We start from the raw sequence: 22,868 nt of genomic DNA on the forward strand, positions 1-22,868 counted from the left end.
TGGTAGAATTCCCAGTGCAGACATATTTCACGTTTCCTCCTGATTTATCTCATACCTTATATTTTAAAACCTTGTTCTTTAGTGGCTTAAAGCTCATGCCTTAGAAACTTTCACTGATCACGCTAGACCCATAGCCACCCCCTTCCCACCTCCCTGCAAATCTTAAGGGCCACTTAATTGGACATCGAGCCATTCAGGGTTAACTGATTCCATCCCACCCATGGGCGTTTGGTACAAATAAAAATTTGCTGGGCTAAAATGAAGAAGATGCTTACTTGTTGCCATTACACTTCTCTGAGCATCCTTTTCCCCATAAGCCAAATGAGATGGTTAGACTGGGTTATCTCAAATGATCTAATCGGCTAGTTTCTTTTTGGGACTTCCCATGCAGACCCTAAATTCCTAAGTGGTATATTAAGCCAGGTATGACTCCTTGCACATTCTGGTCTAGTAGTTGCTCAATAAATTTGTTGTTGTTTTTTAAAAACTCTGAGCTCTTATGACAGTTTTTAGACCTGCATGTGGACTTGGGAAATGATTAATTCTAACTTTCTTAAGGCACCAGCAACAAATGAGGCAGTTCATTTTCTCCTTCTGAAGGAAACCCACTTTTCCTTTTTAGTATTTATCAATTAGGCATCCTAAAATGCTGTTAATATCTAGTGTCAGTACAGATTGAACATCCCTAATCTAAAAATCCAAAATGTGAAATGCTCCAAGATCTGAAACTTTCTGAGTGCCCATGTGATGTTCAAAGGAAATGCTCGTTGGAGCATTTCAGAGTTTGGATTTTCATATTAGGGATGCTCATTGTAGATCCTTTCTCCCCCTGCCATATTAGGGATGCCGTAAATATAATGCAAATATTCCAAAATCTGAAAAAAATTCAAAAATCCTAAACACCTAAGCATTTCATATAAGGGATACTCAACCTGTATATGTAAACTTAGTGCAGCCATTGTGTTCTCTGTTAGTGTGTTCAAGTGGAATCTTGCATGTACATTCACTTCATTTTTAGACAGAGTGCTCCCATCCTCTCCTTGGTGTAGGGCAGTTGCCTAGAGAGCGGCTCACTACCCATTGGTCCTGTTTTCTGAACTCTTCTAGGTTGCCTTCTTATCCGCAATGGGCACACCATTTTCTGGCGGCTGACATTCCTCTAGACTGGTGCTTCTTCACCATGGCCGCATGTTAGAAATATCTTGGGAGCTTCTAAATAGCATTGAAGTTCTAGCTCCACTTCAGACTTGTGAAATCAGAGCTCCTGGGGGGTAGGATCCAGGTAGGGATATTTTTATAAGCTTCCCAGATGGTTCTGATATGCATCTCAGATACACCACAATTCTAGGGCATTTCCTAATCCTAGTCCTTTTCTCCCGTCTTCCCTGCACTGTTCTGCCACTTGCTAGCTGGGTACCCCAACAGTGCCTGCCTTAAAACTCATACACAAGCCCGGTGTCCAAGCTAAGAAGGCATCAGGGAGTGTTTGTGGGAAGGAGTTCCAATGGCACCCTCTTGAGCTGGCCGTTGATAACTGACCTCCTTATGCTCGCCCAGATGGAACTACTGTTTTAAGAGACTTTATTTGGTTTGCCAGTGTGCTAATGGAAAAACTTGAGATGATGATTATTACTCTATTTTCAGTGAATTTTGAGCAAGAGGCAGTTGGTGACATGTAAGGTGGGCATAGGACAGAGTCAAAAGACAAAATACAGTGAAAGCTGCAGCAAGGCAGAGCTGAGCACAAGCAGGGCCATCTGTGAAAGCCCATCACCGAACCGTTTAGCAATGTTTCACCCTTCTTGCTTTTTGAAAAGGCGTGTTGGCTGGGCTTGGTAGCTCATGCCTGTAATCCTAGCACTTTGGGAGGCTGAGGTGGGTGAGTTGCATGAGTCCGGGAGTTAGAGACCAGCCTGGGCAACATGGTGAAACCCCGTTTCTACTAAAAATACAAAAATTAGCCTGACGTGGTGGTGTGCATCTGTACTCCTAGACACTTAGGGGGCTGAGGCGGGAGGATCTCCTGAGCCTGGGAAGTTGAGGCTGCAGTGAGTCCAAGATTGTGCCACTCTCACTCCAGCCTCCTGGATGACAAAGTGAGACCCTGTCTCCAAAAACAAAAAAGAGAAAGAAAAGTCATGTTTACAATTAGTGCCTGCCCTAGGCTTCCCAACCATGTGGGTTAGGTGGATGAAGTCATGCATATTTCTGCTTTATTGATAAGGAAGAGCAGCTCTAGGGAGCTCAGGATTGACCTGTGGCCACTGCATTGGCTTGGGGTAGAGCCAGACCAGACAGACCTCGGGATTCTGTATTTCCTCACAAATGCTTTCTCGTCTGTATCCTCTTTCCCAAAACTTTTCTTTATTTTCCCTCCTTCCCTTCCCCTCCCCTTCTGTCCTTTCCTCCCTCCTTTTCAGCTGCCTCAGGACTGGCGGGGAGGGGGTGGGGTTGTTGAGAGAAAACTGTAAGTTTCTGTTTTTAAAGTTCAGAGTGTTAGGTTCCATAAATGCCAGGCATGAGAGCATTCTGGAGACGCCTTCAGAGAAAAAAAGAAATCACATCTGTTTTTGTCTGCCTTTATTCTTCATTCAACAGCAGGTTTTTTTGATTCCAAGGAGAAGGATGTCTGCCCTGTATTTCTGTTTCATGGTGAAAGCTCAGAAGAAGTGGTCACAGGAGACCTTTGTCCCAGCCGTGATCACCCTTGGCTCTTTGGTGGTGGTGTAAGGCTGTATTAGCCGAGTCTTGAGCTCCTGCTTGAAGTCTGTGGGGGCAAGGAACTCAGAACCCAGCCCAGCCAGATGTTCTGGCCCTTGTTCTCTGACCCTTGCTAGCCCCTGCCTGGCTTGGCCCATTATCTGCTCTGTGCTTTACAGGAAGGAGGAGACAGTTACTGTCTATCCCGCCGACGTGGTGCTCTTTGAAGGGATCCTGGCCTTCTACTCCCAGGAGGTACGAGACCTGTTCCAGATGAAGCTTTTTGTGGATACAGATGCGGACACCCGGCTCTCCCGCAGAGGTGCGTTCTAAAAGCCCCAGGTGGCCCTGTTGCTGGCCACCTCGAGGGCAGAGGACCTGGGAGCCTATGACAGGACCCCACCCCCCGCCCCCCGAGTCTGAAGCAGCTGTGTGTCCCATGGTCCAGCGGCTGCGTCAATCCAGCCCCAGGATATCCTGCTGCCCAGACACTTGGTGACATTTGAGAAGGGATTAGTCACTTACTGTTTGGGATAACGAAAGACTTGTGAGGTCAGAGACTAAATAAGACATTGATGTCTGGTTTTGCTGGGAAAAGTTTGATTAAATGCTTAGTTCCTTGCAATTTGTGCACAAGACCTCAAAATGAAGATGCTCTGATTTGGGGAACTAACTGTAGGACCCCTGAGGACAGGATCCCCTGTGCCTAAAGCGCTGGGCAGCTCATCCTGTTAGCCTGCTTCTCTAGCCCTTTATTTTCCAGCAGGCTTTATGGAGGCATTACCACTCTTTCCAGTCAGCTCAGGAGGGAAGTCAGCTGTGCCCTCCGCAGGCCGTGCTGAGGGTGGGCCTGTGCCCGTGCTAAGTCCGCCATGCCTGCGTGCTGAAGGTACAGCGATGCCCCTTGGTAGAGGAGCCCAGCCTGTGAACTGAGCTCTCTAGGGTATTAAGCAGAGAGTCTGCTTCTACCAGGAAGGAGAGATTGGGAGACTTCATGGAGGAAGAGGGGTTGGGACTTGGATGTGGTGTAGCAGGGTGGCGATATCGGCAACCCATGAAGGTGCACAGCACAGATGTACAGACAGTGGCTTGTTCTGAGAATGGCAGGAACCTGGAATGTTCAGAGCATTGTACGAAGAGACACGAGAAAGCAGGTTGGGGTCTGGTGTTAGAGACTGAGATCTCTAGTCTGGGTCTCGGTGGGCAAGGGAAAGCTACTCTGAAGTTCTGAGCAAGGCAAGTGAAGTGGCCACTGTTCTGTGTTGGATACTGGTGCTGACAGAGGAAGTGTAAGTGAAGCCTGTAGCTGGAGCAGCTCTTTGGAGACGGCTCTGCTGATCTAGACAGGAGGCAGGGGTGTGGTCCTTAGGTGGGTGGGAGAGGGGAGCAGAGTTGAGATGAGAAGAGTATTAGCAGAGTTAGATGACCAGGACCCAGCAAGGGCAGTGGGTGGGGGTGACTGAATAGAGGAATGAACGGTGAGAAGGTTTGAGTCTCCGATGTGTGAAAGAGGCAGGGAGACACAGGAAATGACGAGGTTAGCTCCTAGTCACAGGACACATTATTGACAGTTTCAGATTTTATAAGCTCTATCCCAGAGACCTCTGACTTCAAAGTCTGGGTACTTTTCTCCTTTCGGTTCATGAAACAGATCTGTAGTTTATCCCATTTAGCACTGTAATTGTAAGGACTATTAATGAGACCAGTATAACCTATAGAAACAAGTCCTGAGCTTGGCCCTTCTAAGTAGTAATAGATATGCATGCTGTTAAGTCAGTCGGAGCTACATCCTGCTCCCACGTGGGGTGGGGACAGTTAGTTTTGTGTGATGGAAAAAAGAATGGAATGGGAGGGGCCTTTTAGTTCTAGCAGAGCTCCTCCCAGCTAGCTTTGTGACTAGGCTCTTGCGCCACCCCGGCTTGGGTTTCTTTATGGATAATGCAGGGCAGACAGGCCTGCTTTTAGTGTCACGACTTTGGCTGGGTAAGACTTGCATAGATAATTGAACCCTGAGCCTGACGGCCCCTCATGCTTCTACCCCAGGGCCTGGCTTGTCACCTTAATCCACAAACTCAGGCCCTACTTTGGTTGATCTGCTCAGTGTCCATGTCAGCTTGTCAAATTAGAGAGGTAGCGTGATACACAGGGACAGATCAATTTTGGAGTCAGGTGAGCTGGGCTGAGATCCTGGTTTGACCACTTACTAGATGTGTGACCTTGGGCAGATTGTGTTTAAACTTCTTTGTATCTCATTTTCTTATTAGAATGTGGTCTTAGGGTTGGTACTTCTGCCGTAGTTGTGAAGATGAGAGGTAATGCAGGTAAAAATGCCTGGTGATGCATAAGTCGATAAATATCTATGTGGCAGATCAGAAATCTGCTTCTGCCGAAGGGGTTGGTACTGTTCATTTTCTGAATTTTCTGACAAGACTGGTTAGGTCCTTCAAGGGGATCTGCTCAGGTAATGTCCTCAGGAGCTGGTGATGTCCAGGCTGATGCCATCACTAGTCCAGCAGTGGTACTCAGTGTCAGGGATGCAGTGCTGCTGAGGGAGGCCTCACAGCAGGGAGTGCAAGAACCAGCACAGGAGATTGGAACCAAGTTTTGAGCAGCAGCAATGACGCTGGAAATAAAGTGCATCCTAGTGTCTAATTCAAACAGATCATCACGGTGTGGGTTCAACAGAACATTTTCCCTTCCTTTCTTGCATGGGATTCTTGTGTGAAATGGGAGCAGTTCCTACGGTGGTGCTGGCCCTCTCCTGGGGTTTCTTAGGGCCAGCTCTGCCTCTCCGCCTTCTCTGAACAGGCTGCCTGGGCAAGGCTCTGCTTTCTCATTTCAGATCTGCTGACTTCACATGTCACCTACTGCCGAGTCACTTTCCTGATGGACTCATGGGACTTTTCTGCATGCTATTTCTACAAATTCATTCTCTCTCCACGTAGGACAAAAAATATGCTTGGCATGTGCTTTGTGGAGTGCGGGGGTGCTGGGGTAGGGAGGCTGGTTAGTCAGAAGCAGCTGTTGAGTGAGCTTGAACATTCCTGGAGACTTGAGTTAGCTCCATGATCTTACCCGTCTGTCACATCCTCCTGGGCATGTGACCTCCACATTCTGAGTTGACCCTCATGTGGGAGAAATCTGTATTTGAGTAAAGCAGCTCTAGAGACTACCTCCTTCCTGATGGAAACCCTTGACATTCTAGGGATTGGTTTCTAGCCTCGTTTGCCTTCATCTTCTCTCTCAGCCCTTAATACAGGGACAGGGAAGAAGCGGGGCAGGGAGATTTAGGATGGCTGATCCCTCATCTTCCTCATGCATCATTCTTTGGTTCACATAGAATTAGGGCTGTACTGGGCCTAGGGAGATTCAGCCTGTTCATTTACTATACAGTAGCACATTTCCTCATCAGATTTTTAAAGTGATTGACTTCACCATTGAGGAATTGTCTTTATTTTGGGTCCTTCTAAGTTTTGTTCTTGGTTTTTGGCTAACCAGAAAGAGCACATCTGGGTTTGGAAGGGCTGACATGGAAGCCCAGCAGGGAATGTGGGCAGACTTGTAGCTTCCTGCCCTGTACCCTGTCCTCCGAAAGGGCCTGTCCTGGCCCAGCAAACGTGCTGGGGTCAGAGCAGTGATGGAGGAGCTGGTTTTTGAGCCCCTGGGGTTTCCAGTTTGTGCCAAGACCTTGTTTTGACTCAGTCCTTGGCGCAGCCCTGTTTCCTGACTCTGCCTGGGGAGCAGGGCCTTTCAGTGCAGGGAGGTGGCTGGCCCTCTGTTGTTCTTGGCTCAGGGAGGCCCAGTCTGCCTGAGGTGATCGTTCTATCGGAGGTTCTTGGGGAGCAGAGGTGGGCAAGGCCTTTTGATGTTGCGTGTTCCCAGTGTCTGGGCAACATTCTGACCCATTCCCCATTTGCTTTTCTAGCATAGAAGCTGTAGTGAGACTCTTCCTTGTCTTCCTTCTTCTCCCTCCTCACATTTGTTGTCCCATGTGCTTGTGGCCTGCTCTCCCTTACTGTGTGGCACCCCGCCCTTCCAGCTGCCCTGCAGGACTCCTTTTTCCCTTTGCTCACCCTGCTCAGCTGGGTCTGACCTGCTTACCTGAATTCGAGGTTCCCGCCCTCCCATGGCGTTGAGCAGCTCTGTCAGGGAGGCACCACCCTCCCAGCGTGCCCTCAGTTTCTGTTGTGGTCGTAATAATCATAGAACACATGCTTATTGAACATGTGCTAAGGCGCCAGCTATGGGTGCTGAAGAATTTTATGCACATCTCTGTATTCCTGAATAGTAATATTTATATTTGTTTATTAAATTAATATTTATGAGGAAGGTACCATTATTGTTCCTGTTTTATAGTTAGGGAACTTAAGATTCACAGAGGTTAAAGTCACTTGTCCAAGGTCACAGAAGTAGGAGTTATTGGGGTCAGGATTCAGGTCCAGGGCAGTTTCCCCCGCCCCGAGCCCACAGAGGTAGAACAAAAAGCAGCTTTTGGGCTGTAGAAGCTTCACTGTGATTTACCTCCTCTTCCTACTTTCTGCATGACCAGCTTCCTCTCGCCAATGACAAAACAACTGAAGCCACCAGGTCTATAGAAGGAAGGGGGCTGAAGGCCCAGGCTGAGGGCAGTAGGAGGACTACATGACAGGGTGTGGACGTGCACTGTGTGTGCGTGCGTGTGTGCACGTGTGTTTGTGTGCACGTGTGTGTGCGCGCGTGTGCTGGGAGAAGGACAAAGCTTCCTCCAGTGCTACAGCCTTCGGCAATTGTCTGAAAAGCATGTGTTGCGAAACAATCCTAGCATCAGGCGTTTGCAGAGCTTTAAGTAAAAGCTGCCCAAGCACGCACAGAGTGCTTGTGTGTTTGTTTTTTCCTAGCTGTGATACCTTTTTGATCTGATTTCCTTTTTTCTTTGGGCTTTATCTGGAGATGTGTGAAGAATTGGAGGCCGCGCTGGCTGTGTGTTTTGGCAGTGCTACTCTGGTTAGCCACGTGTGCCGGAGCTCTGGGGATTTTTGGGGGGTGAGCCACGTGGCAGCTCCTCAGGGCTCCTTCTTGGCGAGTCTCCCAGCAGATCTGCCAGAGCAGCAGGTCGGCAGCAGGAGCCCAGGGCCAGCGTTGCAGGGGTGGGGAAAACCATTTCCTGGCTGGAGAAGGCTGCTGCCGGGCTGGGTGGGCAAGTCCTGACACATTAGCGACCAACCAACTGTTTTATTACCAGGTCTCCCATGGAGAAAACACTTCGTAAATCGGGGAGCTGTTACAAAAGTCAAATGGCAGCATCATTAGTGCCCGGCTTTCTGGAAATGTGGATTTCCTGGCAATTTTCTAGCCTTCTCATCTTCTAGACTTCCTGTCAGCCTGGATCATAGCCATGACAGCCTCCCCGTTCCCTGCCCTCTCTGTGCGTGCATCTGTGCATGTGTGTATAAAGACAGAACTATTTAGACACATGGCTTTCAGAAGTTCCGTCACAGATATATACCCCATGTTCGTTTACAGTGAGTTTCACCCCACCCTTGAGTCTGTTCACTGAGAAGTGGTTGGGAAAGAGCTGAAGAGCCACTACAAATGATTGTAGATGGATGCGGTAACTTTTTGGGGTGAAAGATTTAGCAGCTCAGATGATAAGATTAAATTAAGATAACATTTACAAATGACATCTGCAAAGGGAGGCAGTTTTAATTAAGAGAATCTCCTTCCAAACTCCCCACTCATGGGGAAACTAAGGCTCATGTGCAGCGGCAGAACCAGGGTGATCAGTCTTCTATTTATTGACAGAAGATTCTATTTAATAAAGAGTGTATGGGCTGCCTGTAATTCCAGCACTTTGGGAGGCCGAGGCAGAAGGATCACTTGAGCCCAAGAATTCAAGACTAGCCTGGGCAACAAAGCAAGACGCTGTGTCTACAGAAAAAAAAAAAAAAAACGGCTCACACCTGTAATTCCCAGCACATTGGGAGGCTGAGGCAGGCAGATCATGAGATCAGGAGATCGAGATCATCCTGGCTAACACAGTGAAACCCTGTCTCTACTAAAAATGTAAAATAAATCAGCCAGGTGTGCTGGCAGGTGCCTGTAGTCCCAGCTACTCAGGAGGCTGAGGCAGAAGAATTGCTTGAACCTGGGAGGCAGAGGTTGCAGTGAGCCAAGATTGCGGCACTGCACTCCAGCCTGGGCGACAGAGTGATGAGACTCTGTCTCAAAAACAAACAACAACAAAAAACCATTAGTCCATTGAGGTTGTGTGTGCCTGTAGTGCCAGCTACTTGGGAGGTTGAGGTGGGAGGATCACTTGCTAGAGCCCAGGAGGTTGAGGCTGTAGTGAGCTATGACTGTGCTATGCTACTGCACTCCAGCCTGTGTGACAGAGCGAGACACCTTGTCTTAAAAGAAAAAACACTTTTAAAGAAAAAAAAAAGGAATGGTAAAAGCCCCTGGATAAAACTGAGCAGGGGGAAGAAGGTAGAAGACAGAAGATGGTGAGTTTGTTGTCAGTTTGGGCTTCATCAGCGCCAGCCCACCATTCTCTAGACCATGGTTTTCTTATCTTTCACTGAGTGATTTTTTTTTTTTTTTTTTTTTTTTTTTTTTTGTGGCAAACCTCTGTGTTTGAGGTAGGTGGAAATGGTTAACCATGGCTGGGTCCTCTGCCTGGCCTGGGCTCCATGCTGCAGAGGGAGCATGGGTGGGAGCTGGGAGCAGTGAGCTGAGCAGCGGGTCGCTGGACTTCTGAACACAGGTAAGTGCATGCAAGGAGGCAGCGTGCAACCCAGCCCTCCGTGGGCCCAGATTGCTTCCTGTTAACAGTGAGCTCTCCAGGGCTGCCCTGCTTTTTTTTTTTTTTTAAATTCACACTGAAATTTTGTTTGGATCAAATGTTGCTTAAAACAAGAAGGCTGTTGGCCTCCATGGACAACCTTTTGTTTCAAAGAGCATTGTTATCATTGCCACGTTTGACCATTGTAAGATGTCAGAATGTAACTTGTCTTTTTCGAAGCCGCTGCTGATCTGCTCTTGGTCAGGCCTCTCAGGATTCCAGCTTGAGAATCATCTAGAGTAATTGTGGAGCCTGTGGGAGCTAGGTCCACCCCATGAAGGGCGGGTGTGTGCTGGCTCCTACACCGTTTTTTGATTCTTCTTTTCCCTTCTCTTACAGTATTAAGGGACATCAGCGAGAGAGGCAGGGATCTTGAACAGATTTTATCTCAGTACATTACATTCGTCAAGCCTGCCTTTGAGGAATTCTGCTTGCCAGTGAGTTGTGTTCTCGGTTTGTTTTTGTTGCATGTAGAATTTAAAATGCGATGATACAAATGAAGGTATGCAAGTTGGTGGAGCTCCCCTGCCCGAATCTCACTCCTCTCTCTGAGTGATCCTCTGTCCCGAAGTCCTAAGAGAGGGCAGCCCTTGGCCCTTGTGTCCTCTGTGTTCTCCAGGAGCCCTGTCCTGCTGTTCTTTCTTTGGGTAGCCCTGTAGGGTCCTGCCAGTCCTTAGGCAGGTCATTTAATTCCCAGCTAGTTCTAGACTTCTTGCTTGGTGGGATCATGGTATGAGACTCTTTACTGAGGGTGTGTCATATCCAAGGAGAGTCCTCAGCCATTTGGATCTCTGAAGGGCCTGCAGTGGGTGAAGTATGGATGCACTGGGTCCTATGCCCCGAGGTGTTCCCCTCTGAGCCTCTCCTGCCATCACTGGTGAGCCCTGCTTTGAGCTTGTCTTTAGCTCCCATTTGGGGACTGTCACGCCTTACTGGAATAAGCTTCCTTCCCTTCACCCTTGCAGACGCACCAGTCCTTCCTGTGGCAGCTAGGAATTCTCTAGTGAGGTGGCTTTCAGAGAAGGAAGAACGGAGGGAGTTGGCCCTCAGCCCAGGAAAGACAGGAAGGGGCATGTTGAGGGAAGGATACCAGAGACAAGAGGTGTGGTGTGGTGGGGCTGCAGAAGGAGAAGTATTTAACTCAGGAGAATCCTACTGAGTCACTGAGTCTTCTCCAGCTTGGCCAAACCATGGTCTGGCTCCTTAATTATTTATAGTTGAGCTCTGAGATGAGGAGTAAGGGTAGGAAGAGGTTGGGACTTAACCTGGTCTTGGTTGAGATACACTGGGAAGGCTGGAATCTCTGAAGACAATGAGAATAGATTTAGAGTAAGACTGGGTATTGGAATTTCCCTGTTTATTCTAATAAACTTCATTCTTTTTCTTCTGGGAAAATATGATCCTCAAACTCTTTGTTTCTTCAAGGATATTAGTAGCTTTTACAATAACCCATACTTGACTTTGGTTTTAGATGCGGGACAGGTGGACTTTTTGAGCCAACTGAGTAAGGTTGATGCCCTATCCATTATCCTGGAGACTACTGGGTTACAAGAGTAGGTTACTGGGAAGAGACCAGAGAGGGCTAAGGAGCGATGAACTTCTTTCCACCCATTTATCTATCTGAGGACCCCTCCTGTTATTTTTGACTTAATAAGAATACAAGATGAATTTATTATTGGAAATCAATTATAGTTAACTGTCAGTTTTCTGCTGTTTAACTTAGTTGTAACAAAGCTAAAATTTCTGCATAGACATTTTCTGAGTTATTTCTGCTTGCTCCCACTGTCCAGCCACTGTTTGCTCAGGGAAGATCAGCTCATTCCCGTGTAAGCCAGGAACTTGGACCTGATCAATGTCTGCTCAGTTTGACTTGGGTTTGGGGCTGACACCGTTGCCTTTCAGCAATCCTAGGGTGGAAGCTGCGCAGAGTAAGAAGCCCACACGCTTGAGGTGTGGTTTATGTGGTCTTATGCTAGACTGAGTTTATATACCAGGATGCAGTTATTTGTAGAATGGTCTACAAGATCTCAGTAAATTTGGAGCAACAAAAAAGAAATATGCCTCTTTGTGGCCTTTCTTTTTTAAAAAATTTGGGTAATAACAGAACCTATGAACTGGTCGTCAGTGAAGAATACTTTTTCTGGTTTTACCCTGTGCTAGGAGTGAACATTGTCATGTTTTAGACTATGCGTAAAAGTCTGAGGTGAACCAGTCCCCTGGAAAGTTTGGATTTTTCTAGTTCATATTTGTCCTAGTGGAAAAGAGGCAATTAAGTGTTTGGCTTCAAAGACCATGTTCTCTGCGTAGGTCGTAAGCTGAAACAGTGTTAAGCGTTAGAAATGAGAACTTGGTTGGGAGCAGTGGCTCACGCCTGTAATCCTGAGACTTTAGGAGGCCCAGGTGGGTGGATCGCTGGAGCCCAGGAGTTTGAGACCAGCCTGGGCAACATGGTAATACCCCCTCTCTATAAAAAATAACAAAAAGTAGCTGGGTGTGGTGACGGGTGCCTGTAGTCCCAGCTACTCAGAGGCTGAGGTGGGACGATCTACCCAACTCAGGAGGTCAAGGCTGCAGTGAGCTGTGATGATGCCACTGCACTCCAGCCTGGGTGACAGAGTGAGACACTGTCTTAAAAAAATAGAAAAAGAGTGAGAGAGAACTTGAATAAAAGCTAAATTCTTGTAATGTAGATAAAGTGGATAAAAATCCATTGTAGATAATTATAAATTGAATTATGAATTGGTTTTGGATTAACCACTCAGTCTAGACCATTTTTCCCTCACTGATACATAAAAGTCTTCAGTCCTTTGTTCCCATTTTCCTCATTCCCTGCTTATCTTCTTTCATTCACAATTCAGCTAAACAAGGCACTTCCTTAGGTTTCCCCAAATTTCTATTAATAGATGCATTCACTGTGAAGTTGTAAACAATATTATATTTGAAGCCTTAAAAGCTGCCCCTCTCGGCTCGCTAGTATGAAGGCTGCCCTTTCTTCATGTTCCCTTGGAGAGGGGCTTGCGCCAGTTGTCTCTGAACTGTGTTAATGCGTTTTAACTGTCTTTCTCCACAGACAAAGAAGTATGCTGATGTGATCATCCCTAGAGGTGCAGACAATCTAGGTGAGTCCCGGCGGAGTGTCATCCTGGAGTATAACGTCTGCCCTTTGTCAGTCATAATTTGGGGCAGGACGTGGTGACCATACAGGGCTCTGCAGACCTGGCTGCCCTGCTTGTCTGTGATTGTGAGCCAGCAGAACCTTTCCACCTACATGTCTGGCCTCGGGAACAGATCCCTGGGTGTAGGCACCCTCATGTTATGGGGACAGACAGGCACTTGTGCTTCTCTGGCAGAAATAGAGGGCTGTAGATTACCTTTTACTATCACTTCCCAATGATGACACTTGGATACTTTGCTTCTGAGGCCACCTTTTAGCAAAAGTAGATTCCCTCGATCTAATTTAGAGTGACCTGCCATCACGGTAGCTCTTTCTAAAGGGAGCTCATTGCTACCGTTATTGTACTTATTTTTCATTTTATTGTATTTTACTTTAGAGACAAGGTCTTGCTCTGTCACCCAGACTGAAGTGCAGTAGCACAGTCACAGCTCATTTGCAGCCTCCAGCTCCTGAGCTCAAGTGATTCTCCTGCCACAGCCTCCCGGTAGCTGGGACTACAGGCGTGCACCACCATGCTCTGCTAATTTAAAAAAAATATTTTTGTAGAGATGGTTTTATTATGTTGCCTAAGCTGGTCTAAAACTCCTACCTCAAGCGACTGTCCCACCTCAGCCTCCCAAAGTGTTAGGATTATAGGCATGCGCCATAGCACCTGGCCCCATTGTTTTATTTTTTTGGCTTGTCTAGGAAGTATGAATGTCTCTGGACTAGGCATAGTGTGGCAGAGTTGATCTGTAAGATGGGACCTGGTTTCTTCATTCTCTTTAGAATTTATTTAATTTTCCCTTCTTTTGAAAAGATTATTTATTGAGCTGTTTGGAGTAAGTTATAGCAGTAAATATTTAACCCTGTATTTTTTAAGAACAAAGGCATTCTTTTTCATCACCACAATGCAGTCATTAAATCCAATACACTTACCATTGATACGACCTCTTTTAACCTGGAGATGTTCCCTATCTTTTGTTTTTTTTAACACATTTTCGAAGCATACAGGCCCATTGTTTGGTAGAATGGTCCTCAATTTGAGTGTGTCTTTTGCTTTCTTATGATTGGATTCATGAGCTTATGTAATCTGAAGGAATTATCCCCGGAGAGAGATGGCATGGTCCTCTTTGTTTATCACATGAGAGAGCATTTGATGTGTATTCCATTTTTGGTGATGTTAGATTGACCTCTTGGTTGAGGTATATAATTTATTTCTAATGCTAAGAAAAAATAGCTCTCTCTGTTATGTGGTTTGGAGGGACAGAGGGCCTTCCATGGGGATGCTCTGTCTTAGGATGGAAAACTGGAAGGTTTCCTGGTGGAAAGGTCTCATAGCTAATTGATGTGGCAGAACCATGGCTGGTTAGCACGTCTGCAGAATTTGGCCCAAGTGCTTCATCCAGTGGTGACTGATCATCTCCTGATAAGATACCCATTCCTTAAGGGCTTACTCTGTGCTAAGCATTGTCTGTCTTAGCCCTCCTGCAAAGGAGAGGGATCATATTAGCCCAGGCAGAGCCACTGGGAAGTTGGATGACTTGCCTGCAAGTGGCAGAGCCACTTCCCTGGAAGTCTTTCAGCTGTGGTTCCTGCGTGCCCTTTCCCCAGACAGACTCCCTGCATCCGTGCCTGCACCCATAACGCTCTGCTGGTCTCTGCCCCACAGTGGCCATCAACCTCATCGTGCAGCACATCCAGGACATCCTGAATGGAGGGCCCTCCAAACGGCAGACCAATGGCTGTCTCAACGGCTACACCCCTTCACGCAAGAGGCAGGCATCGGAGTCCAGCAGCAGGCCGCATTGACCCGTCTCCATCGGACCCCAGCCCCTATCTCCAGGAGACAGAGGAGGGGTCAGGAGGCATTGCTCATCTGTACATACTGTTTCCTATGACATTACTGTATTTAAGAAAACACCATGGAGATGAAATGCCTTTGATTTTTTTTTTTTTTTTTCTTTTTGTACTTCGGAACGACAAAATGAAACGGAACTTGACCCTGAGCTTAAATAACAAAACTGTGCCAACTACTACTGGTGATGCCTAATTATGAATCCAACGTGTAACCAGTTATAAATACATATATATATAAAAGGATCTATTTTTGTGTAAATGTACAAATACTGTAAAGCTGTTTGCCATAAGTATTTTGCAGGAGGGTCTGTACTTGGGTCTTTTAGGACTGGAGCTGGAATTTCACCAAGGGGAAATTGCCTGTTGTGTCCCAGGGCGGGGAGGCTCGGGCATCTGTGAGAGACGGGGAGGGTGGCTAAGGTCCCATTGCTCTTGAGTGCCCCGTGGAACTCGATGGGAGTGGGGTTGGAAAACCTTGATTGCCTCCTCTGTCACATACCACTCTTGGAGCTGGAACTTAGTGATATGTCAATGAGAGATACTCTTGTCTTTTTTCTTTTCTTTTTCTTTTCTTTTTTTTTTTTTTTGAGTTGAAATTAGGTAAAACCTCAACTCAAAAATCAAACTCAGGGAAGAGGCCCACTGAGGAGAACAAGTCTTCTGCACTTGCTTCCTGCCCGGCTCCCACCCTCTCGCCTCTGGCTGCTTGGATAGCTTGGTGACTCCTTCCTCACCCTCCTGCTTCTCCGTCTCTCCAAGAAGCCAGAGCTGCCTCTTTCCTTCCCTGGAAGAGATTTTATGGGATCGCTTCCTGATAGAAGATGAAAAGGAGAGGGCAGAACTGTGCCTGCTGTCATATCTGAAGAATCACTGGTTCTTTCTGCTTCCCAGGGACGTAACTGATCTGACTCCTTGGGCTTTTTCCTGTATTGTGGAATATAGAGTGCCCCATTGCAGGCTGGGCGTGGGTGAGGGCTTCGGTAACTGACACCGGCAGCAGCGCCTCACAAGCTGGCAGGGGAGCTCTGTAGTTTCTGTTTCCTGGAGGTTTGCAGTGAGGTGAGGAGAGTAACTTGGGTCAGGGATTCTCGCTAGCAGCATCACGGCCAGGATGATTTACTTACTTGCAATACCACCTAGTGGATATGGCAGCTGCAGAGCATAAAAGGGGCTCGGAAAAGCAGTTTTTAAAAAGTATTTAAAAGGAGAGTATTTAAATCATAGGTACCTAGGTTGGAGTCTGAGGTTGAAATATTTGGGGTGGAGATTTCTAGCTCTCCTGAGAGCCGCTGCTTGGTGGCAGTGTTTTCTCTGGAAGTACAGATTCCTGACATTCTGGGTGGAGGGGAGCCCAAGTGAGCCTAAAGGAGGTCTGATTATAGAGTCCCGAGCCTCAGTTTCTGACCACAGAAGAGCCAGAGATTTTCATTTCATTGTTGACCACCCTAGTGCTTGGTGGACTGTGCCCTTAGCTGTCCCACTGTGGCTGCCATTGCCAGAAACATTTTGGAGAACCTTCTCTTTACATTGCTCTCAGAGCCTGTGCGAGCCATTCAGGTAAATTGGTCTCCGTTACTACCTGGTCACACCAAATTTCCCCCTCAGATTCAGCACCATCCAGTCTGATTCCCCTTCTCTGGGTTCAGTTTGACTCTAAATCTGTTTTGCTATTTTAGAAGAGTCAAACCTAGTCCCCAACAGAGCTTGCCACCCGGAGACTTTCAGGAGACCATGCAGGCTCTGAAAGGAGCTCCCAGTCACAGCAGCTGCCTACTTGGAGCAAAGGAAGGCTCCCAAGATGCCTCCTTTGAAAGCCAGAGCTCAACAGGATGGCTGAGTTCTGGAGTGTGTGTTCAGGATCAATCATTATTATCCTTGTAGTCATGGCTTGATCTGTTCTGAGATGAAGCGGGGAATGCAGGCCTGGGTTAGCATCCTGAGGACACAGGGCCCCTGGCCTTGACGGCACTGGGCCGTGCTCAGGTGAAGCCCACCCCTGTCTGGGAGAGCCTTGGCCTTTCAGTGGGCAGCATGCTCAACTTTACTTGAAGCTCCCAGGTGCCAAACCATTTAGTGCCTTGGCTGTTTATCCCACTGCCTTGGAAGATGGACTTGTCTCATCTCTGAGCCTTTACCTAGCTGCTTCCTCATTTACCTGTGGTGTTGGGACCCAGCCTCCAGTATCTCTGAGTAGGCCACTCCCAGCTTGGAAACAGCTATAAGGGCTGCCCTGCCCCTTGTCAAATGATCACCAATTCTTGGTGGCTTGGCTGGGGACACAGAACAGTGTCTGCTGGGGTCTGTGACACCATGTCTGGAACAAGGAAGGGATAGAAGGCTCTACCCCTCTGTGGCAGCCCAGCATTTAGCCAACTCTGTATCTGAACTTGAGCTTTCTAGGAACAAACAATGGTCTTAGTTTTTTAAGAGCCTCTGGGTCTCTGATTCCATGGAGAGTTAGGAGTAGAATTATTAGACCAGAAACCATGACATTTGCCATCAAGGTACTCTTTGCTGTTCAGGGTGGAGGCACAGATGAGCAGAGTGGGGTGATGTGGGTTGTATGTGCATGCAAGTCCCCTGGCTCCAGAGCCATCCAGTGGTGCTCGGTTCTCTCTTCCTGCCCAGGTATTGTGTGTGGACCAAGTGTTTAGGAAACAAGCCCAGAAGCATTATGTCACAGGAAGGCCTGGCCTCACACTCCTTCACACTAATGAGCCGTCTACTGACCCAAGTTTCTTATTCTTGGGCAACCTGGGACCACTGAGCAGAGAGATGGGAGTCTATGTAAGAAGGATGCAAGTGTCCTTTGATTTGGAGCGGACAGAGCAGGTCCTTGCAAAGGCAGTGGGTTAAACAACGGGATGTCTGTGCGACAGGCCAGGGGAGGAGGGCAGAGACAGGGTCTCCAGTTCACCTTGCCGCAGAACTAGCCTAATCATCCCTGCTTCTGGTCTTGGCCACTTGGCCATCATGGGGAAGTTGACTCCCCGCCTTACTTGGACTTGGAGCTGGATACTTGTGGGCACACCCTGGGTGGGTTGCCAGCATTTCATTAGGCCGCTGGCTCGGGCCGGAGGCTTGTGTACACTTCAGAGCAGTCGGGCAGCAGGAGGGCCGGAAGCCTGGTTGGTTTGTATATGATCTCTCTTGCTGCTCTCGTGCACTTCCCTTGATTTAGCAAACTTGACCTGCACTGGCCCCCATGGCTGTTGGAGGGAAGTAGCCTCTTGCAGGGAAATACTTTCCTCTGCCCTGGAATCTCCTATGTGCCTGTTAAAGATTCCAGGGCCAAGAACTGGGCAGGCTGAGGAGCAGCTAGGTAGGTGGGTTATGGGGTTCAGGACTGCTTCTGGAAGGGACCGCCTGTACTTCTGTACCACCGTTGCCCTTTACACTTTGCTCAGGGTGGGGTGGGGGAAGCATTCAAACAAAACAAGGAAGGGAACAGTCTGGCAAAGGCATAAGTGGATGCATCCAGAGCTCAGTCCCCTTTCATCTTTTGTCTCTGGACGTTCTGCTGCCCTCCTCATACTGGGGACTGGCATTCCAGGTCAGCTTGGCTGTGGTCTTAGAGGCAGGGAGTGCCTACCCAGTCCTGCCTCAGGAGCAGGGTGAGTAGCTAAATACAGACTTAGGCTTTCCCCCCCCTCCCGCCCCTTTAAGATGCTTGCTCCTCTCCCTTTTCTTTTTACCATCCAACCTTTATTGTTAGTGGTTACAAAGTGACCACATATTATGTACTTTGCTGTAAATAAAGACAAACAAAAAGGATCCGGCTCTCGCCTTCTGTGTGATGCTTGGCCCAGAGCAGCGACCGAATCCTGGCTGTGAAGCCCGAGTGGCTCCAGAAGGGCCATGCTGTGCATATGTGGTATAGATGTCACTGGGCCTGCTGTCATGAAGCCCTCATGATCCTGGGGTGTATGTGGGGCAGACCCCAGGCCTCACCTGGGCTCAGATACCGGTTCAGGTAGTGGACTTGCAGTTCTTGTCAAGTGGGAAGCCCGGGCCAGGGTTTCTGGAAGCCTTTGGTTCTTAGGACATTCTGGCGCTGTGTTCCCCCTATGCTATCCAGTTTACCTGGCCTCTGCCCCATTGCCTTCCTTAGGCTGGTGACCCAGCCCCTTCCTTGCTCAAACAAACCCATTTAAAGTAAACTTTTTTGAGGGAGGTGGGTGGAAGATGAGGAAAGTTTACATTATAACAACACAAAACAGTTGCATGTTGCCCACACGCTGTGAATGGATGTATATGTATGTTCATCCCTGTTTTTCAAAGACCTAGGCTGCCCACCAAAAATAGAAAAATGATTGGCTTTTGTCAGGGTGTGGTGGCTCATGCCTGTAATCCCAGCACTTTGAGAGGCTGGGGAAGGAGGACTGCTTGAGGCCAGGAGTTCGAGACCAGCCTGGGCAAGAGGGTGAAACCCCATCTCTACTAAACAAAAATTAGCTAGGTGTGGTGATGCATGCCTGTAATCCTAGCTACTTGGGAGGCTGAAGCACGAGGATCACTTGAACTCAGGAGGCAGAAATTGCAGTAAGCCGAGATCACACCACTGCACACCAATGCAACAGAGCAAGACTGTCAAAAAAAAAAAAAAAAAAAATGGCTTTTATGCTCTTTGTGGCGCCCTATCCCTTATCAACTTGCCACCTTTCGTAGCTTCTCATTCATCTCTTCCACCACTGCCTGCCAGGCACCCAATGACTGTCATTGATGGGCAGAGCCATTTTCTTTCTAGCCACTAGTTCCACTCTGACAGGTACAACCCCATCTGTGAATTTAGCAGGTTTTTAACAGGATCTGTCCTCAGAAGGTGGCTATTTTAAGCAACACTCAGGTGCTCCCGCAAGAGCTAATGTAAGCATTGTCAGCTTCTGGCAAGTGAAGACGTTGTGAGTCACAGTAAGTGGCTTGCCTGATGTCACACAGGCAGTGGTCATGCAAGGTGGTGCTTAGCTGTGGTTCAGTTTCCCTCTGCACTGCTCGCAATCTCACCTGTCCCAAGCCGACCACCTCTGGACTTTGATGCTTTGCTTGGGATGCCACTTGGTTCTCACTGTGTGTTTCTGCACTTTTGTTGTAGTTGGAGGGGACTGTGGTGCAGGCCAGTAATGCCCCGGAGTCGATTTTTTATTTTTGTCTCCCTACCCTTGTGTCACAACATCCTCTGAGCCATCCTTCAGCTCCATAGCTAGGAGGAGATGCCTGTTTGACTAGTGCTGCTTTAATCAGACCCTTAATTGGGGCAGATTAAAAGAAACCTGTTAGGACCTGCTGAAAGATTTTAAATAAGGGGTGGAGAAGGAGACTTGAGATGTGGGAAAGTGCTTTGAGAGGATGGAACCAGAGATGGAGTTCTGTTATGTGGTGCTGGGGGGGATGTTTAGATTTCTATTTTAAAGCAGACCATAATCAGATCACTTTCTAAACCCAGAATGAAGTAAAGCTACTTGCTAGATTTTGGATTTTGTGTGGGTGTGTGTGTTTGCATGTATATATATACACACACACATACATATGCTTATAATTTGTTTATGAACTAAAATAACAAAATACCAAGTAAAAAATTTGAATTAGGACTAAACCCAAGATATATATTCTCAATTAAATGAATGGAGGTGAGGGGCAGGAGAATATGAAGTTGTGCCTTATACATACTCCCTTTTCATACAGTCATATCCATGCTTAGCATTGCCTTTTCTTACTGAGGATGTGTTTGGACTAGATCCAATGGTGCCTATGACATGGTGCCTAGAATGAAAATGGTGCAGGGTTTAATGCAGTGTTCACTGAATTCTGACTGTTCTGGTCCAGGGAAAACCACCAGGGCCTCTGCCTAAATTGCTCACATGTGATGGTGGAATTCTGTGCTGAAAAGCCCAGGAGTTTTTCACCCAAGATAATTGTAGTTGTGGATGTTCTCAAGATTTCTCTTTATAATGGCATATACTTTCTCTTCTGTTTCTGAAATTTCCAGCTTGCATTGTAATGTTCACATTCAACGTATCCAGCTCTCGTTACACTTTCATTTTATCCTTAAAACAGTCCTGTGAAATATATAAGGAATGTGGTCATGCTCCAGTTTTACTGAGAAGGCAATGATTTAAACCCAAAGCAACTGCTGGGAAGTAGGACACGCTGTATAGTCAGGTTGTCTGGTGTGTGCCTGCCATCTAATGGTGGGATTCAGATTGCCACAGGAAGGTTGTTTTGGGTTGCTGAACTTGGCATATGCTTGGCTACCATGGTTTGTAAGAGAGTTGTTGGAGTGTCCCTAGAAGTCTTTGTTGTGTTTTTTTTTTTTTCTGGAAAAAATTGCAGGTCTATGCTGTTCCCCAGGTGGGTCTTGAACTTCTGGGCTCAAGGGATGGATCCTCCTGCCTCAGCCTCCCAAGTAGCTGGGACTATAGGCATGCACCACGGCACCTGGCTTTTGGAAAATCTTAAAGTCTTCTCTAGGGGAGATGGAAGCTGACCCTCTTAATTCTCTATTGCTACCATCTGTTGCAGTGGTGCCGCAAGATGGCCATCGTAATCAGTGGGTGAGCTTGTTTAAAAACTTGAGTGGGATCCATTCCTGAGAATTCTAGGGAGGGAATGTGTTTTTTAGACAGGGTCTCACTCTTGCCCAGGCTGGAGTGCAGTGGCATGGTCATGGCTCATTGCAACCTCAGATTCCTGGTCTCAAGTGATCCTCCCACCTAAACCTCCTGAGTAGCTGTGACTACAGGTGTGCACCACCATGCCCAACTATTTTTTGATTTTTGTAGAGATGGGGTTTCGCCATGTTGGGGAGGGAATCTTTTATAACAAACTGGACAGGTGAACCGGATGGACAGGCAGGGTTGGAAACGAGGGGCCTTGTGTATTTAACCATATAGACCATTAAAATCTGCGGTGTTCGTTGCGTTGGGGATCCCATTTCTCCCAGAAATGTCCTATGTGTTGCTTAAGGACCTCCCCTGCCTGCATGGAGACTGGAAAGAGGGTTTCGAGGCTGCCCCTAAGCCCATTCAAAGTCAGCACCGTTCTGTAAGGTTGTCAGACCCCAGGAGGCTCTGGGCTGGAATTTTCCTGGGAATGTTCCTTAGGACATCTGCTAGAGCTGGGGTGCTTTTAGAAGTTAGCGAGCCCAGTGGTCTTCAAACATGTTTTGGCTGTGGATCCCTTCAGGAAGTCTTACCTGAAGTTTCAATGTGGAAATCAGAGGGAAGCAAAGCTGTGTGGTTGAAACTGGCAAGGAGGGGTCTGGAGCCTCCCCTTAGCCTCTCCCTTGAGCTTGGAAACCATTTAAACCCAGGCTTCTCTTTTCACAGATGATGAAATAGACCCAGAAACAAAGTGACTGGGTCAAGATCCCATCGTTGGGCTGTAGGTCTGCAGTGGATTGGATTAGGACAGAGTTGGCTTGGGAAAGAATACCTAAACTAGACTTCTCAGCGGCCACTGCTAGAGCCCTGCCCCTAGGCTGAACTCAGCTGTTGCAGAGAACATTTTAGTAAAACCAAAGCAGGATATTTTGATCAGACATCAAATGGGTTTTAGAGCTTAGCCTACCCCTGGAGCTCTGTGCCTCGCAGGCTGAGATGCACCCATTTCTGGGCCTTTTGCCATCCCGATGCCCACTTTGGGGTGAGGCCGTGATATGGAAGTTGGGTTCGAGGATGGCGTAAGGAAGGATATTTGTTGCCCATATTATTTAGTAATTTTAAAGGGATCCTACAATTTAATGGTGTGTGTTTCACCATTTCTTCAAAATAGTGAAAGTCAAAAAGTCCTGGCATCAAAACGAAAGGGTCTGATATTGTGTTCTCTGATTCCTCAGCTAAAGGGGCTACCTAGGGGGTCAGACAAACTGAGGGACACTTGGCATCTTTAGCAGGACAGTCTGCATCGTACCTGGAACCCCTTTAGGCCCAGTGTCCGCTTCTACTCAGGATGTTCTGGTACCCTGGCTGATGAAAATACCCCATCTTTGTCAGTTGGGGTTTATATACATACATTTTGTGGGGGAGCGCCAGGAACCCCTCTAGCAGGCTACAGAAGGACCCCTTCTCCAAATGTTTTTACATACATGAAATAACACCCCACAAATATCAAAGGAAATAAATTGCAATGCGGTTACCAAAACATAAAGACAAATCTGGGATGTAGTAAGATATGTGTTGCTTTATTAACATATCAAATAACAAGATCTAGCAGCAGCTCTAATATCTACCAAAATTGTGTGGTAGTGATGCACCTGAGTGATATTTTGCAATTCTGTAACAATATGTTATGAAAGTAAGTGATTTCTGTGGTTGACAAACAAATACAGTCAATATT

General features: G+C 47.4%; 1 protein-coding gene across 5 annotated transcripts in view; it reads left to right on the forward strand.

Annotated features, from left to right (window-relative positions):
- The window catches only part of LOC105492967 (uridine-cytidine kinase 2), an 85,391-nt gene extending 67,077 nt beyond the window's left edge, over window positions 1-18,314 (forward strand). For all 5 annotated transcript variants that reach the window (XM_011760359.3, XM_071074903.1, XM_011760360.3 and 2 more), the window contains 4 exons: window positions 2,880-3,022; window positions 9,860-9,957; window positions 12,591-12,639; window positions 14,347-18,314. In XM_011760359.3, the coding sequence (XP_011758661.2) occupies window positions 2,880-3,022; window positions 9,860-9,957; window positions 12,591-12,639; window positions 14,347-14,486 (430 nt within the window). In that variant the 3' untranslated portion in view covers window positions 14,487-18,314. The remainder of the gene's footprint in view (window positions 1-2,879; window positions 3,023-9,859; window positions 9,958-12,590; window positions 12,640-14,346) is intronic.
- Window positions 18,315-22,868: the final 4,554 nt, after the last annotated feature.

Source organism: Macaca nemestrina, chromosome 1 (assembly GCF_043159975.1).
Source record: "Macaca nemestrina isolate mMacNem1 chromosome 1, mMacNem.hap1, whole genome shotgun sequence".
Classification (NCBI taxonomy): domain Eukaryota; kingdom Metazoa; phylum Chordata; class Mammalia; order Primates; family Cercopithecidae; genus Macaca; species Macaca nemestrina.